The sequence below is a fragment of the Phyllobates terribilis genome, unplaced genomic scaffold, assembly GCF_046119375.1.
Source record: "Phyllobates terribilis strain yellow unplaced genomic scaffold, ASM4611937v1 Scaffold_5__5_contigs__length_657084704, whole genome shotgun sequence".
Classification (NCBI taxonomy): Eukaryota; Metazoa; Chordata; class Amphibia; order Anura; family Dendrobatidae; genus Phyllobates; species Phyllobates terribilis.
The window spans coordinates 391575811-391594626 of NW_027362765.1; the positions used below are offsets into that span (position 1 = coordinate 391575811).

Here is an 18816-nt window from a genome sequence, read left to right on the forward strand (position 1 = left end):
AAATAGATAATAAATAACATTTCCCACATGTCTACTTCACATCAGCACAATTTTGGAACCAAAATTTTATTTTCTTAGAAAGTTATAAGGGTTAAAAGTTGACCAGCGATTTCTCATTTTTCCAACAACATTTTTTAAGGGACTGAGGGGCCTTTATGACAGAAAATACTCAAAAGTGACACCATTCTGAAAATGTCACCCCTCAAGGTGCTCAAAACAACATTCAAGAAGTTTATTAACCCTTCAGGTGCTTCACAGGAATTTTTAGAATGTTGAAGAAAACAATGAACATTTAACTTTTTTTCACAAAAATGTTACTTTAGACCCAATTTTTTTTATTTTCACAATGCCACTTCCATCAGGAAGGAGCCGCTCACATTTGTGGTTCAAACTGTGCAGTGCACGAGCGGCCGCGCAGCAGAACACGTGACAGCTCCAGATGCCGCAGAGCTGAGTGTGTCCGTTCACACTATGCTGCTGCACAGGTCGGACCTAGCTCTGCTATATCTCCTCCCTATACTGGAGCGGGGCACAGACCCGTGTGCTGTGGAGCAGCAGCCTTCCTGCAGGACCGGCCTCCTGTGACGTCACAGCAAGTCACTCATGAATCCTCCCTCCGTGAATCCTCCCTCCGTGACGTCACAATGACTCCAAACAGGAAATGCTGAAGAATCTGCACAACAGAGGAAACACTGGAGGAGGGAGAAAAATGTGCTCGTGAGGAAGGTAAGAGCTGCCTCCTCCATGCATCTGCTGCCTGCACCCTGTGTGACCGCACTGTGTGCACTGCTGTGTGTACAGCTCCTGTAGTGTCATCACACATCGTATATCACACACTGTATATCACCCATCACACACTGTATATCACACATCACACACTGTATATCACCCATCACACACTGTATATCACCCATCACACAGTTTATCACCCATCACACACTGTATATCACCCATCACACACTGTATATCACCCATCACACACTGTATATCACACATCATACACTGTATATCACACATCATACACTATATCACACATCATACACTGTATATCACCCATCACACACTGTATATCACCCATCACACACTGTATATCACCCATCACACACTGTATATCACCCATCACACACTGTATATCACACATCATACACTGTATATCACACATCATACACTATATCACACATCATACACTGTATATCACCCATCACACACTGTATATCACCCATCACACACTGTATATCACCCATCATACTGTATATCACACACTGTATATGACACATCGTATATCACACACTGATCACAAATCATACACTGTATATCACACACTATATCCCACATTACACACTGTATATCATACATTGGATATCGCACATCATACATTGGATATCGCACATCATACACTGTATATCGCACATCATACACTGTATATCACCCATCATACACTGTATATCACACATTGATCACACATCTCATACACTGACTATCCACTGTAGATCACATGTCTCACACTGATCACTCATCATACATTGTGTATTACACATTATACTCTGTATACCACTCATCATACACTGATCACTCATCATACACTGATCACACATACATTGTATATAACACACCAGATACAAAAAAAATGCTAAAATATTATTTCTACTTTTCCTGGCCACCGATCCTCCGGCTTCGGATCTTCCAGCGCTGACCAGGCCTCATATCACCGGGCGCGACTCACATTTTTGTCCCTGTGTGACCGAGAGAGCAGAGAACTGCGGTGCCAGGACACACAAGTATAATCCCTTTTTTAATTCCTTCTCTCCCCTCTGCTTATTACGGGGTCTGGAGAGATCTCAGAGGGTAATAATCATCTTTTTGGGACACTTTTTTTTTCTTAAAGAATCAATTCAGTCCAGATTGAATTTTTTTGGCCAATTTACACAAATTTTTCATAATTATCACATCAATAAATAAGCATAGTAGTCACATTGTATCATCGCACTCTTATCACATTGACTCCTACATTGTATCATCGCACGCCTGCTCGGCTGTATACTGGCAGACGTCAGTTTATCTCTGCCACAATACATTGAATATTTTGTGCCTGCATGTGAGAACTTTGTTTCTTCAACCAGATATTGTCACATCACTATTCCCAAAACTATTGCACCATCTACATTACAGAATTTCCCCCACTTCTCCTCCTGACGCCTCTGTTCCTGTTTTTGAAATATACAGCTGCTACATAAAGCCCTCTTCTGCTCGCAGTCATGTGGTTCTGATCCAGTGTAATCTTCCGGCCAGATTTTGCCTACTTTTGTCATGTATGATTTTGTACAGATGAAGTTTCTTTTACGTTTAATTTGCGACCAAAAAGTCACAAAAATCAGCTAAAAACCACCTGAAAATCTTATTAATTTCATTGTTAAACCACTTTGCTGTTCATATATTCCGTGCGTTTATTTCTTTCTTTCACTCACTTATATATCGCCATTAATTCCACAGCGCTTTACAGACATTATCATTTCCACTTCACGTTTTGAATAACGCCCAGAGGAAAAAAAAAAATAAAGTGCATGTCAATTCTTTAAAGTGGATCCTGATGTAATCTGCTCCATACTAAGCTCTGGCCATCACTAGACTGCAAAAAAGGCTTCAAACTCCACCAAAAAGGAGCGTTTTTTATAGCTGTTTCCACTTGAAAAACTAGTTTCTGAACACCTTAAAAACTTTCTTTTACGCATAGCCTGCCACCCCTCATATGGAATCTGCTGCTCTACAATCTATGTAGGCGATATGTAGCAGAGCTGATAGAGAAACAGTACAGCTGTGCAGGTTTTACTGCTGACTGTGGATTGTGGGTCACTTCCCTCCCACATTTACGAGATCTGTAAATATTTGAGCATTGTCATCCTAAATAATAAGGTCAAGAAGGTAATGTTTGTCCTAGAGAGGAATGCCAGGAATTAACCACCCATTGTCCCAGATTCTGTTTATTCTGTTTTAATGACCACAGTGTGACAACAAGCTCAGCTGATTGTATCTTCTCAGCTCCCTTAAAGTGTAACACTAATGTGTGTGTGTGTATATACACATGCATACATACATCAAGAGAAATAAGTATTGAACACGTCACCAATTTTCTAAGTATATTTCTAAAGGTGCTATTGACACGAAATGCTCACCAGATGTCGGTAACAACCCATCCAATCCACACAGGCCGAGGAATCAAGCCATAGATGTCCAAAAATTTAGTTATGTGCAATAATGAGAAATGACACAGGGACAAAGTATTGAACACTCTTACTGAAATTTAATTAATATTTCTTACAAAAGCCTTTGTTGGAGATGAAGTTTCAATATGTCTCCTGCATGGAGAAACTAGTCGCAGGCATTGCTCAGGTGTGATTTTGGCCCAAACACTCTTCACATCCTGAAGCTACCATGAGCTCCTTCTATGAACTTTAGTTCCTTCCATACATTTTCTATTGGATTCAGGTTCGGTGATCGGCTCTGTCATTCTAGTAGCTTTATTTTCTTTCTCTGAAACCAATTGAGAGTTTTTCTTGGCTGTGTGTCTGGAATAAGTCTTGCTGAAATGTCCTCCCTCTTTTCATCTTCATCATCCTGGTAGATGGCAGCAGAGTTTTATCTAGAATGTCTCGGTACAAATTGTAAAGTGCGGCGGAATATGTTGGCGCTATAAAAATAAAAATTATTATTATTATTTGTCCATTCATCCTTCCTTCAATCATATGAAGTTTGCCAGTGCCTTATGCTGAGCAACAACCCCACACCATGATGTTCCCACTGCCAAACGTCACTGTTGGTATGGTGTTTTTGAGGTGATATGCAGTGCCTTTTGGTCTCCAAACATGGTGTGTATTATGGCATCCAAAGAGTTCAATTTTGATCTTATCTGACCAGACTATATTCTCCCAGTATTTCACAGGCTTGTCTAAATGTTGTTGAGCAAACTGTAAACGCGCTTGAACATGCTTTTTGTTCAGCAATGGAGTCTTGTGTGGTGAGCGTGCATACAGATCATGGAGTTTGGATGCATTATTATTGATTCTTTCTCAAAATCGCTGTGTTCAGCGATCAGAAAATTATCCCCCTATCGTACTGTCCTGTGGATAGGTGATAGTTTATTTTTGGGGTGAATATTCCTATAATCAGGGTTTTAATTAAAACTTGCGGGAGTCGGATTATCAGACATTCTGGATTTCCGTGTTTATGTCTCCCTAGTACAAGCGCAATGTAGACTTGTTCAGAGCGATCAGATGAAGATGGTGCATCATCTACAAGTGATAGTTTATTGTCCGGCCGATTATCTTTAAAGTCACCAAAATGATCGGCTGATTTAAAGGGTCTTTTCCTTTTTTTTTCCTTTGGGATTACAGTAATGAGTGGGTAAGAGTGGCGCCAGGCCAGGTAGTGAGTGTGGGATTACAGTAGTGAGTGGGTAAGGGTGACGCCAGGCCAGGTAGTGAGTGTGGGATTACAGTAGTGAGTGGGTAAGAGTGGCGCCAGGCCAGGTAGTGAGTGTGGGATTACAATAGTGAGTGGGTGAGGGTGGGACTACAGTAGTGAGTAGGTAAGAGTGGTGCCGGACCAGGTAGTGAGTGTGGGATTACAGTAGTGAGTGGGTAAGGGTGACGCCAGGCCATGTAGTGAGTGTGGGATTACAGTAGTGAGTGGGTAAGAGTGGCGCCAGGCCAGGTAGTGAGTGTGGGATTACAATAGTGAGTGGGTGAGGGTGGGACTACAGTAGTGAGTAGGTAAGAGTGGTGCCGGACCAGGTAGTGAGTGTGGGATTACAGTAGTGAGTGGGTAAGGGTGACGCCAGGCCATGTAGTGAGTGTGGGATTACAGTAGTGAGTAGGTAAGAGTGGCGCCAGGGCAGGTAGTGATTGTGGGATTACAGTAGTGAGTGGGTAAGGGTGACACCAGGCCAGGTAGTGAGTGTGGGATTACAGTAGTGAGTGGGTAAGGGTGACGCCAGGCTAGGTAGCGAGTGAGGGATTACAGTAGTGAGTAGGTAAGAGTGACGCCAGGCCAGGTAGTGAGTGTGGGATTACAGTAGTGAGTGGGTAAGAGTGACGCCAGGCTAGGTAGCGAGTGAGGGATTACAGTAGTGAGTGGGTAAGGGTGACGCCAGGCCAGGTAGTGAGTGTGGGATTACAGTAGTGAGTGGGTAAGGGTGACGCCAGGCCAGGTAGTGAGTGTGGGATTACAGTAGTGAGTAGGAAAGAGTGGCGCCAGGCTAGGTAGCGAGTGTGGGATTACAGTAGTGAGTAGGAAAGAGTGGCGCCAGGCCAGGTAGTGAGTGTGGGATTACAGTAGTGAGTAGGAAAGAGTGGCGCCAGGCCAGGTAGTGAGTGTGGGATTACAGTAGTGAGTAGGTAAGGGTGACGCCAGGCCAGGTAGTGAGTGTGGGATTACAGTAGTGAGTGGGTAAGGGTGACGCCAGGCCAGGTAGTGAGTGTGGGATTACAGTAGTGAGTGGGTAAGGGTGACGCCAGGCCAGGTAGTGAGTGTGGGATTACAGTAGTGAGTGGGTAAGGGTGACGCCAGGCCAGGTAGTGAGTGTGGGATTACAGTAGTGAGTGGGTAAGGGTGACGCCAGGCCAGGTAGTGAGTGTGGGATTACAGTAGTGAGTAGGAAAGAGTGGCGCCAGGCCAGGTAGTGAGTGTGGGATTACAGTAGTGAGTAGGAAAGAGTGGCGCCAGGCCAGGTAGTGAGTGTGGGATTACAATAGTGAGTGGGTGAGGGTGGGACTACAGTAGTGAGTAGGTAAGAGTGGTGCCGGACCAGGTAGTGAGTGTGGGATTACAGTAGTGAGTGGGTAAGGGTGACGCCAGGCCATGTAGTGAGTGTGGGATTACAGTAGTGAGTAGGTAAGAGTGGCGCCAGGGCAGGTAGTGATTGTGGGATTACAGTAGTGAGTGGGTAAGGGTGACACCAGGCCAGGTAGTGAGTGTGGGATTACAGTAGTGAGTGGGTAAGGGTGACGCCAGGCTAGGTAGCGAGTGAGGGATTACAGTAGTGAGTAGGTAAGAGTGACGCCAGGCCAGGTAGTGAGTGTGGGATTACAGTAGTGAGTGGGTAAGAGTGACGCCAGGCTAGGTAGCGAGTGAGGGATTACAGTAGTGAGTGGGTAAGGGTGACGCCAGGCCAGGTAGTGAGTGTGGGATTACAGTAGTGAGTGGGTAAGGGTGACGCCAGGCCAGGTAGTGAGTGTGGGATTACAGTAGTGAGTAGGAAAGAGTGGCGCCAGGCTAGGTAGCGAGTGTGGGATTACAGTAGTGAGTAGGAAAGAGTGGCGCCAGGCCAGGTAGTGAGTGTGGGATTACAGTAGTGAGTAGGAAAGAGTGGCGCCAGGCCAGGTAGTGAGTGTGGGATTACAGTAGTGAGTAGGTAAGGGTGACGCCAGGCCAGGTAGTGAGTGTGGGATTACAGTAGTGAGTGGGTAAGGGTGACGCCAGGCCAGGTAGTGAGTGTGGGATTACAGTAGTGAGTGGGTAAGGGTGACGCCAGGCCAGGTAGTGAGTGTGGGATTACAGTAGTGAGTGGGTAAGGGTGACGCCAGGCCAGGTAGTGAGTGTGGGATTACAGTAGTGAGTGGGTAAGGGTGACGCCAGGCCAGGTAGTGAGTGTGGGATTACAGTAGTGAGTAGGAAAGAGTGGCGCCAGGCCAGGTAGTGAGTGTGGGATTACAGTAGTGAGTAGGAAAGAGTGGCGCCAGGCCAGGTAGTGAGTGTGGGATTACAATAGTGAGTAGGAAAGAGTGGCGCCAGGCCAGGTAGTGAGTGTGGGATTACAGTAGTGAGTAGGTAAGGGTGACGCCAGGCCAGGTAGTGAGTGTGGGATTACAGTAGTGAGTGGGTAAGGGTGACGCCAGGCCAGGTAGTGAGTGTGGGATTACAGTAGTGAGTGGGTAAGGGTGACGCCAGGGCAGGTAGTGAGTGTGGGATTACAGTAGTGAGTGGGTAAGGGTGACGCCAGGCCAGGTAGTGAGTGTGGGATTACAGTAGTGAGTAGGTAAGAGTAGCGCCAGACCAGGTAGTGAGTGGGTAAGAGTGGTGCCGGGCCCGGTAGTAAGTGTGGGATTTTTTTTTTTATTTTATTTTTTTACCCCATGCTGGGCCCATTGGGAATAACTCAGAAAACCCCTTTAATTTTTGTACAAAGCAAATTTAGCTCCATATTGATATCATCATCCCAAAGCAAACGGCTTGATTTATAGAACACCAGAGGACGTGTCATCCACTGACAGCAAACAGAGATCTTAACATTTGAAAGTGTTTTAAATATTGAGCTTGAGTTAAATAAAACCAGACCCCCCCCCCCCCCCCAAGACCCTTTTAAAACAAGTTGATACAATTACATTTAAAATGTTAAGATGCAGACAAGAATATTACGTTCGTTGACAGTGTAATATATTACAGAATGAGATCAAGTTGCAGGAACATCCCCCTAAAGAACAAAGAAATACAATTATATCTGACATAAAACCCTGGAAAGAATATTCCATTCACTGACGGCAAGCCATGATATTTATATTTACAGGTATATTCTACATGACATAAAACAGGTTTACAATTATATGAAATATTCCAGATTGCTGTTTGAGGATGAAATATTCCAATACAGATTGAGGTTAAGTTGGACAAAACCAGACATTTTCCCCTTTTAAATATGGAAACACGATTAAATCTAACATTAATTTTCAGATCGGAACATTTAATCTACTGACAGCAAACAGAGATCTCGACAATTAAAGGATTATTACAGATTAGATAAAATATGAACTGCTCCTCCAAAGAAAGTGGGACAATTCTATCTAACATAGAAAGATGTGGACGATAATATTTCATCCACCGACTGCAAACATTTAAAGGGATATTACAGATTACATAAAACCAGAAGCAGACCTATTTAAACAATTATATTTACCATATAAAGATCCAGATGAGAATATTTCACCTGCTGACAGCAAATGGTGATCTTGACATTTAAAGGGATAATTCACATTGAGCTAAAAGTTACCTAAAATTGAAAAGCTCCATTACACGAGAGCGTATAAGTATATGAACCCTCCGTGTAGAAGAGGCAGGTGCGGGAGGTGACAGCTGGGACGTTACAGTCTGGCACCGGTGACACAAAGCAATTACCCTGCGGCCCGTCCCACATACAGGCTGCAGTACTAATCAGCGTGTAACCTGTTTATCTGGTGCCTGAGGTTCATATCCTCTTCAGTTTTCTTCTGACCTTTGAACATATTTTTCTGATATCAGTGCTGTACTTCCTGGAGATTGATGCCAGTCCCCTATGGTCCTCCTGGCATCGATCACAGCCATGCGCTCGAGGCTCCTGAGACGCTGGGCAGGGAAGAAGAGGTCTAAACTCTTTCTTCCTCTGTTCTTCATTTCCAGGAAGTTTTATCTCGGCCGCTGTGTCATCCGGTAACTTTCTTCCTTGTTGCAGCATGCAGGCGGCAGAGCGAGATGCAGCTTCTCCCGGGGACATGGGTTGGTCGGAGGGCATTGCGTCCATGGCGGAGTCCCAGCCGGGGTCTCCTCAAGTCGCCAGCAAGTCTCAAGCCTTTGATCTCTTCAACCTGGTCATCTCCTACAAGAGGATCGAGATCTACCTGGAGCCGGTCCGAGACGGCTGGGACACGATCAGATACCTGCTGAGGTGAGCTTCACTCCTTGTACTGCATGTAGCAGAGCTGAGTTTGCCATTTAACTCTTTGAGATGCATTTTTCTTTATTCCATGCGATAACTTTGCATTTTGCAAACCTGACGCTTATTTTACTGCAAAATCTTCATCAGAAATCGCGCAAATGTGCACTTTACCGCATTGCGGATTCGCATAAAAATTAGCGCCATCCAATGGGGTTATCCAGCCAGCATTTTCCTTATACTATTTTTTTTTTTTTTCTGCACTAAATTTTTTTCTCCAGTGCATATATAATTTGAACCAAATGTGCCCAAATCGGCATAAATTCCGGCACATTTTCCACGTGTCATGTAAAATAAAACTAATAATTGTGTGCAGAATTTCTGCAGCTTTCTAAAATAATTGGTATTGCAAGATCTCACTGAGTGGTAATAACCTAGAGCAGACCTAGGCTATGTTCACACGTTGCGTTTTTGCATATATTTTTTTTTTTTGCACTTTAAAAGCTGCCTTTTACAGCACCAGCAGAATCTGAGAGGTCAGAGATCTCCTGCACACGCTTGCTTTTATTTTCCTGACTGAATTTGAGCAATGCAGAGCTTTTTAAATCCTTTTTTTTTTTTTTTAGCGGTTTGCAGCTTTTTTTCACCCTAAGTAAGTGCAAAAATCGCTGTAAAAAATGCATAAAACCGATCTTTTTTTCCTGTTGTTTTTAGTGAATGAGAGTAACTTTTTTTAAACACGTACTGTAGACAAATCGCACAAAAACGCCGTACACAGTACACAAAACGCCGAAAAGTACACAAAAGTTGAGTTTTGGAGTCAGAGTTTTTACTGCCAAGAGAGCAGGTTTTAGCAATAGAAAAAAAAAAAGAAAAAAAAATGCTGCTAAAACATTGTGTGTGAACATAGACCTAATATTCTCACAGCTCTGTGTTAGTAGACCTTATGCTGATACATTGTTGCAAACAGAACAGGAGAGAATTTTGTGCTACTGATATATTATTTAGGTTAGGTACAGTTTTAGCAAACTTGCATCTCTGGTCTAAGCTTTTCTTTACATGTTGAATGCCTGTGGATGACGGCAAGAATGTTTTTATTCACTGATGGCAACAAGAGATCTTAAAGATGGGGAGAAATTTAAACACCAAGGGCTCAATTCATTATTGCATTTGCATTTTTTTTGTCTAGGTTTTGGTGTTTGTTTTTTTTATTTTTTTATTTATTTATTTTGTTTGCTTTCTTCCTTTTCTTTCTTCTTCTTCCTTTTATTCTTTTTCTTCTTCATTCTTCTTGTTTTTCTAATTCATTTTCTTCGTCCTTCTTTTTCGTCTTCTTCGTCCTTCTTTCTTTGTCCTTCTTCTTCGTCCTTATTTGTGGCAGGGTTTGAGGTTTCAAGATGGTTTTTGGCTGTTTTCATCACTTTCAACTTTTTGAAAAGTTGCACATTTTTTGCGTGAATGTCCTCCATTCCTCTCCGGAGAGTGATTTATACAGTCCTGCTGATCGTTATTGGCACCCATGAAGTTTAAGTACATAATGTTGAATATCTCCTGAAAAAAAAATGAATCAAGTGAAAGTTTTTTTTGTATAGAGCACCCATGTTAAATACAAAAAAAGCAAATGATAAACAATAATTTAAAACAAAACACAATAGGAGGGAAAAATAGAAAAACCTAAAGCTTGCTGTGTCACTGGTATTGGCACCTGCACATTAATTTAGTATGGAAACACATTTTGACTCGCTTGTGGTAAATCACAAAAGAGATTCACCTGTGATTAATTGTCGGTGCCCATGTGACATGAATTAGCCAATGAATGATGACTACAGTGTTTTAAAAAGCCACATGGTAGGCCCTGTTCCTTTGTCACAATGGTGAAGACAAAGGAGCTGTCTGAGGACATCAGAACTGCTATTATTAGCAAACACAAGACTTCCAAAGGGTATAAGGCCATCTCCAAAGACCTTGGTATCCCAGGTTCAACAGTGCGCAATGTTAAGAGGCTTGCCAAGCATGGAACCGTCAAGAACCTCCCTGGATGTGGGGGAAAGAGGAAAATTGACAAAAGATGTCTTCGAAGCTTGTTGCTAATGGTGTAAAAAAACACCACGTCAAACATCCAAAGACCTGAAGGCCAACCTGGAACAGTCTGAGGTCATGGTTTCAACAAGTACCATACGCCGCACACTAAACCAAGCAGAGCTTTATGGGCGAAGGCCAAGGAAGAAACCATTGCTGAAGAAAAGACCTAAAAAGAACATCTGATCTTTGCCAAAGAGTACCTGTACAAACCACAATACTTCTTGGTAAATGTTCTGTGGACAGATGGAAAAAAAAATAGAGCTTTTTGGCAATGCAAAGCAACAGTTTGTTTACAGACGGCGCAATGAAGCTTATAAGGAAAAGAACACCTTACTGACCGTTAAGCATGGTGGAGGATTCATAATGCTGTGGGGTTGCTTTGCTGCGTCTGGAGGCCTTGACCGTATCACAGGAATAATGAATTAAGAAAATTATCAAGAGATTTTAGAACGAAATGTCCTACCCAATGTAAGAAAACTTGGTTTGAGTTGAAGATCATGGGTCCTCCAGCAAGACAATGACCCAAAGCACACATCCAAAGGTACACAGGAATGGTTGACAAAGAAAAAATTGACTGTTAAAATGGCCAGCAATGAGTCCTGACTTCAATCCCATGGAAAATCTTTGGGATGAGCTGAATGAAATCTGCCATTGGGAAAAAGAACCCTGCAAACATTCAAGAGCTTGAACAAACTGCAAACGAAGAGTGGGAGAAAATTCCAGCTGAGAAGTACAAGAAGCTTATAGATGGCTACAAGAAACGTTTGGAGGCTGTCAGCAATGCCAAAGGGTGTGCAACCAAGTATTAATTAGGGGTGCCTTTATTGCTGCACATGCTGTTTATTCTGTTTCTTCTTTGAAATTGCAACATGGAAATTGAAAAACAATGTTGTATTGTTGCATTACTTTGGACCACTAATTAAAAAATCCTGAGGATATAACTTTGGTTCATTTCAATTATTTCTGAAGATATTGTTCAGTCTTTGAAAAAAAATGAAGGGGGTGCCAATAAATGTCTGTCTGAATTTTTTTTTTTTTATTACATTTTGTGCCATTTTAGAACTTTTTATGCTAAAAAAGCTGTGAAGCAGAATATTTTGAACAAAATTCTTAAACCACGTGTGCCATTTTGAAGAATTTGGTGCAAAAAAAAGCTCAACAAATGCCAAGAGACGGAAAAAGAATAGTACGGTAACGTTAAAAAAAAAAAAAAAATAGTATAAATCCTAAAATATTGGAAACTTTTTATGACTTTTTATTATAAAACAATTAAAGTTTTTTCTCCCATCTTAGTAAGTTGCTGATTGATCGGGGTCCAACTGCGGCCAAGGCTCTGCATTGCTGTGTTAGAATGGAGCTGTGGTCATCCAGGATCGCCGCTGCACCATTATCCATGTGACTACCAGAGATAGATGAGGACTGTATCTGCGGAGTCATGTGGCCTCGGCTCTGTGGGCTGCAGTGTCTTGTGTCCACGGCTGAACATATGTCTGTTATCTGTGCTGTGTAATAAACTGCATTATGGAATCCTAGCTGGTATCAGCACAGTAAACAAACCTACAGCGCCACCCTTGTGCTCAGGTGGCTTCTGGTATTGCAACAGTGACACAGCTTTTCTAACTGCATGGCTCCTGTATATGACTGGTATAAAATATTTTCAGACTCTGATAATCCAGAAAAATTAATAATCTGGCTCCTACCAGGTCTCCTTTATGCCAGATTAAAAGACTTTACTGTACTTTGCGGAATGTATTATAATACTTATTTTTATTGATTTTGTTGTTTTTGTATTTATTGATGTATTATGATTGTTACTGTAATTATTATTTATTGCTCTTATCATCATTGAAGTTCTTGTTTATTTTTATAATTTTGTTTTTATTATCAATTTTAGTCATCTATTGAAGATGCTATAATATCAATAATATATAAAAAATAACTTCAATGACAATAAAAATATTATCAATAATAAAACATAATAATTGTAACAAATATTAAAATCTAAAAAATATTTCAATGACCATAATAATCTAATAATAATTTATTATTATTACCTTGCCCAGTGTTTTAATGTTTTTACTGTTTTTTTTTTTTTTCCCCACAGATGGCAAACGCCAATCGTTTCACTTCTCACCTGTTTTCTGGTGAATATTTTGCTGCTCACGATGAATGAAGGTAGGTGGTGATGAACCCACGGATTTGCCCGTCTTCTCCGATAAGCAGCTATTTTTGCTTTGTGGGCACTGTTATATTTTAAGTAGATGGCACCGGTCTTGGCAGGGAACTTTCCCTTACATGCTTCATGCACTTCTTTTTTTTTTTTTTATATATCTTTTCCTGGGAAAACTGGGTGCGAGGCCAGGAACAGGGAACCTGGACACATGGTAAGGCCCATTGAAATCGGGGAAAACCCTGCCCTGCACCCTGGTTGGGCGACAGCATGGCTGCCTCTTACCATACCCAAAGCTAAGCCAATAATAAGATATGACCAGACCCAAGTGCCCCGGACTCTCCCATGTCTGACTATATGGGCCTTAATTACAACAGTAACTTTTCTATACACAGACGAGGCCCCTAATAACATTCTGATAACAAATTAGATACAAAAATAAATCCCTCTCTGCCGGTTTGGGTCTCCTTCGGCTCTAGACACCACTGGGTCCTCCTGTCGTTCATGGTAATGACATTTTATGTCGTGGGGCACGAGACATCCTCATGATGACTCGCGACAAGACACTCAGCGTTCAAGAGGCCCCAACCCGGGAGGGAGGAGCGACAGGTAAATGTCGGGGTCTGGGCTGACTTCTGAATTTGATTTTGGGATTGGTTTGGATTACGGATCTGGTTTGGGGTCTAAATTAATTTTGACATGTAGTCTGAATTCATTTAGGAGGTCTGGGGTCTGAATTGATATAGGGGTCTGTTCTGTTGTCTCAATGTATTATTTATTTGGTTGGTCTGGGGTTTGAATCTATGTAGGAAGTTGGTCTGGGGTCTGAATCTATGTAGGAAGTTGGTCTGGGGTCTGAATCTATGTATGAAGTTGGTCTGGGGTCTGAATTTATGTATGAAGTTGGTCTGGGGTCTGAATTTATGTATGAAGTTGGTCTGGGGTCTGAATTTATGTAGTTGTTTGGTCTGGGGTCTGAATGTACAGTGGGTATGGAAAGTATTCAGACCCCTTTAAATTTTTCACTCTTTGTTTCATTGCAGCCATTTGGTAAATTCTAAAAAGTTCATTTTTTTTTCTCTGCACCCCATCTTCACTGAAAAAAAACAGAAATGTAGAAATTTTTGCTAATTTATTAAAGAAAAACTGAAATATCACATGGTCATAAGTATTCAGACCCTTTGCTCAGTATTGAGTAGAAGCCCCCTTTTGAGCTAGTACAGGAGAGGAACAGAGGCCGCTATCTGCAGACCAGACATAACCTCAAGAGAAATGTGCTGTCTTCCAGGAGCAAAAATTTAATGTGTCTGACAGGATATCAAGACTCTTCAGACCTACAGATCACCACCCATTCCTGCTAATACATGTGGGGACAAATGACACCGCAAGAAAGGACCTGGAAACCATCTGCAGTGACTTTGAAAACTTAGGTAAGAAAGCGAAAGAATTGGGAGCGCAGGTGGTCTTCTCATCCATCCTCCCAGTGGATGGCCATGGAACAATGAGGTGGAATAAGATTCTACAGGTGAACAACTGGCTACGTCGATGGTGCCTTCAACAAGGATTTGGATTTCTGGATCACGGAATGAATTACCTATACGATGGACTACTTGCTAGAGATGCGGTGCACCTTACGAAGACTGGAAAACATGTATTTGGAAGTCGCCTTGCTACACTCATCAGAAGAGCTTTAAACTAGAACAATGTGGGAAGGGAAGCAAAAGGCCAGAAAAAGCCATACAGCTGACAAATACTATTGAGATCTCTGCTACTGGAAGTGGAAAGGAAGAACAAAGACAAAAAAACTAAATAATAAAAACATCGGAGGAAGAGAAACCAATCACAAACTAAAATGTTTTTATACAAATGCACAAAGCATGGGCAACAAACAAGGAGAATTGGAACTACTAATGCAGGAAAAGAAATATGATGTCATTGGAATCACTGAAACTTGGTGGGACGATACACATGATTGGAATAAAAGGCTAAACGGATACAACTTTTTTCCAAGAAACAAACTTGATAAACGAGGAGGAGGTGTCGCATTGTATGTTAGAAAAGCGAATATCTGCACAGAGATTGAAGCTTCAGAGACTGGGAGTTCTGTGGAAACTGTTGGGTAAGAATACAAGGAGAGAACAACGGAAAGGACACCATTGTAGGCATTTACTACAGGCCACCTGGGCAAGCTGAAGATATGGATGAACTCTTTATGTATCAAATGACCAAGTTCTCCAAAAAATGTGACGTAGTGGTCATGGGAGATTTCAACTATCCAGACATTTGTTGGGAATCTCTCTCAAGTAAAACTAAACAGGTCAAGTAAATTCTTATCCTCTCTTGCTGACAACTTTATCTTCCTAAAGGTAGGGGAGAAAACAAGGGGATCTGCTACTTTTGATCTAATCCTTATAAACAGGGAGGAAATTGTTGAGGAGGTATAAGTGGCTGGGACCCTAGGAGGCAGAGATCATGCTATTATAGAATTTTGGATAACTAGACGAGGAAGACATGTGAAGACTCAAACTTCAAGGTTAGATTTCAGAAAGGCAGATTTTAAGTGACTTAGAAAGAGAATAGGAAGGATCCAGTGGCTGGATGTCATTAAGGACAAAAATGTCCAGGAAGGATGGGAAATTTTTAAAAATGAGATTCTCAAAGCACAGTCGTTAACAATCCCGAAAAGTAGGAAGAATGGGAAGTATTTACGGAAACCAAGATGGATGAACACAGAACTTAAACACATGCTAAAAAGAAAGAAAGAAAGAAATGTTTATCATATGGAAAGAGGGAGGAATATCTAAAGAAGATTATAATGCAGTCTGCAGAACCTGCAGGGCACATATCAGGTTAGCTAAAGCTGACAATGAATTAAGGCTTGCAAGAGATGTCAAAAGCAATAAAAAAGGATTTTGGAGGTATGTCAAAAGTAAAAGAAAAGTCAAAGATGCTATAGGATTTTTACAGGATGAAAATGGTGAAATGGTAAGAAAGTATGTTGAGAAGGCCGAACTTTTTAATTCCTATTTTGCATCAGTTTTCTCTCAGAAAGAAAATGTAACAACAACTGATCTTCACTGTCCTATTAAAGGAATAGAAGAATCCAGGTTATGTGTAATCAGAAAGATTGTGAGGGAATATTTAGCTAACATAAAGGAGTTCAAGTCTCCAGGTCCAGATAAATTACACCCCAGAGTACTGAAGGAGATAGTAGGAGAAATTTTAGAACCACTCTCCATAATCTTTGAAAATTCTTGGAGAACAGAAGTCCCAGAAGACTGGAGAAGAAAAAATGTTGTTCCTATCTTCAAAAAGGGAAAGAAGGTGGACCCAGGGAACTATAGGCCGGTCAGTCTGACTTCTATACCAGAAAAGATTTTTGAACAAATTATTAAACAACATGTATGTAAGTACCTGGATAAGAATGAAGTGATTAACCAGAGTCAGCATGGGTTTGTAACTAACAAGTCATGTCAGACTAACTTAATTTCCTTCTATGACAGAATCACTGACTGAGTGGATCAGGAAAATGCTGTAGATATAGTATATCTTGACTTTAGCAAAGCATTTGACAAAGTATCTCACACCATCCTTATTGGAAAAATGACCAAGTATGGAATGGACAAGGCAACTGTTAGGTGGATTCATAACTGGCTTAGTGATCGGACTCAAAGAGTGGTCGTAAATGGCTTCACATCCAGTTGGATGAATATCTCAAGTGGGGTACCACAGGGCTCTGTCCTGGGACCTGTATTGTTCAACATCTTTATCAATGATTTAGATGAAGGAATTGAGGGTAAACTGATTAAATTTGCTGATGACACAAAGCTAGGAGGGATAGCTAATACTAGAGAAGAGAGAGAGAGGATTCAAAAAGACCTAAATAAACTGGAGCAGTGGGCAGCAACCAACAGAATGGTTTTTAACAGGGAAAAATGCAAAGTCCTACATTTGGGCAATAAAAATGAAAAAAGCATATACAGAATGGGAGGAATAGAGCTAAGCAACAGTACATGTGAAAAAGACTTAGGTATACTAATAGATCATAGACAGTATGATGCAGCAGCAAAAAAGGCAAATACAATTCTGGGATGTATTAACAGAAGCATACAGTCTAGATCACGTGAAGTCATTATCGGTCTTTACTCCTCTTTGGTCAGACCTCATCTGGAATACTGCGTCCAGTTTTGGGCACCACATTTTAAAAAAGACATAGACAAACTGGAGCAAGTTCAGAGAAGAGCGACCAGAATGGTGACTGGTCTGCAAACTATGTCCTATGAGGAACGGTTACAGGATTTGGGAATGTTTAGCTTGCGAAAAAGAAGACTGAGAGGAGTCTTGATGGCTGTCTACAAATATCTCAAGGGCTGTCACACTGTAGAAGGATCATCTTTATTCTCATTTGCACAAGGAAAGACTAGAAGCAATGGGATGAAACTGAATGGGAGGAGATACAGATTAGATATTAGAAAAAACTTTTTGACAGGGTGATCAATGAGTGGAACAGGCGGCCACGAGAGGTGGTGAGTTCCCCTTCAGTGGACGCTGGACCAATATCTGTCTGGAATGATTTAGTGAATCCTGCTTTGAGCAGGGGATTGGACCAGATGGCCCAGGAGGTCCCCTCCAACTCTACCATTCTATGAGTCTTCTTGGGAATGATGCAACAAGTTTTTCACACCTGGATTTGGGGATCCTCTGCCATTCTTCCTTGCAGATTTTCTCCAGTTCCGTCAGGTTGGATGGTGAATGTTGGTGGACAGACATTTTCAGGTCTCTCAATTGCGTTTAGGTCAGGGCTCTGGCTGGGCCAGTCAATAATGGTCACAGTGTTATGAAGCCACTCCTTTGTTATTTTAGCTGTGTGCTTAGGGTCATTGTCTTGTTGGAAGGTGAACCTTCGGCCAAGTCTGAGGCCCAGAGCACTCTGGAAGAGGTTTTCATCCAGGATATCTCTGTACTTGGCCGCATTCATGTTTCCTTCAATTGCAACCAGTCGTCCTGTCCCTGCTGTTGAAAAACACCCCCATATCATGATGCCACCACCATGTTTCACTGTTGGGATTGTATTGGGCAGGTGATGAGCAGTGCCTGGTTTTCTCCACACATACCGCTTAGAACTTTTTGGTGATAATTCTATCTTCGTCTCCTCAGACCAGAGAATCTTATTTCTCATAGTCTGGGAGTCCTTCATGTGTTTCTGAGAAAACTCTGAGGGCTTTCATATGTTTTGCACTGAGGAGAGGCTTCCGTCGGGCCACTCTGCCATAAAGGTCTGACTGGTGAAGGGCTGCAGTGATAGTTGACTTTGTGGAACTTTCTCTCATCTCCCTACTGCATATCTGGAGCTCAGCCATAGTGATCTTGGGGTTCTTCTTTACCTTGCTCACCAAGGCTTTTCTCCCACAATTGCTCAGTCTTGCTGGATGGCCAGGTCTTGGAAGACTTCTGGTGGTCCCAAACTTCTTCCATTCAAGGATTATGGAGGCCACTGTGCTCTTATGAACCTTGAGTACTGCAGATATTCTTTTGTAACCTTGGCCAGATCTATACCTTGCCACAATTCTGTCTCTGAGCTCATTGGGCAGTTCCTTTGAGCTCATGATTCTCATTTGGTCTGACATGCACTGTGAGCTGTGAGGTCTTATATAGACAGGTGCGTGCCTTTCCAAATCAAGTCCTATCAGTTTAATTAAACACAGCTGGACTCCAATGAAGGAGTAGAACCATCTCAAGGAGGATCACAAGGAAATGGACAGCATGTGACCTAAATATGAGCGTCTGAGCAAAGGGTCTGAATACTTATGACCATGTGATATTTCAGTTTTTCTTTTTAATACATTTGTAAAAATGTCTACATATCTGTTTTTTATCAGTCAAGATT

At 41.8% G+C, this 18816-nt stretch overlaps 1 protein-coding gene and 1 long non-coding RNA gene across 5 annotated transcripts in view; one reads left to right on the plus strand and one right to left on the minus strand.

The window, feature by feature from the left end:
- The first annotated feature begins 589 nt into the window (after positions 1 to 589).
- ZFYVE27 (zinc finger FYVE-type containing 27) overlaps positions 590 to 18816 on the plus strand; it is an 89773-nt gene continuing 71546 nt past the window's right edge. The window contains exons 1-3 of one of the 4 annotated variants that reach the window (XM_073684984.1): positions 590 to 726; positions 8477 to 8689; positions 12864 to 12934. In XM_073684984.1, coding sequence (XP_073541085.1) covers positions 8478 to 8689; positions 12864 to 12934 — 283 coding nt within the window. In that variant the 5' untranslated portion in view covers positions 590 to 726; position 8477. Of the gene's footprint in view, positions 727 to 8230; positions 8389 to 8476; positions 8690 to 12863; positions 12935 to 12999; positions 13144 to 18816 lie in introns of those variants that run through there. The other 3 variants (XM_073684983.1, XM_073684985.1, XM_073684986.1) reach the window with 3 other exon arrangements.
- LOC141273326 (uncharacterized) lies at positions 3279 to 9065 on the minus strand. The gene is made up of 2 exons (XR_012322087.1): positions 7946 to 9065; positions 3279 to 3685 (listed from the first exon to the last, which is right to left on the minus strand). It is a non-coding gene; the product is annotated as an uncharacterized lncRNA (long non-coding RNA).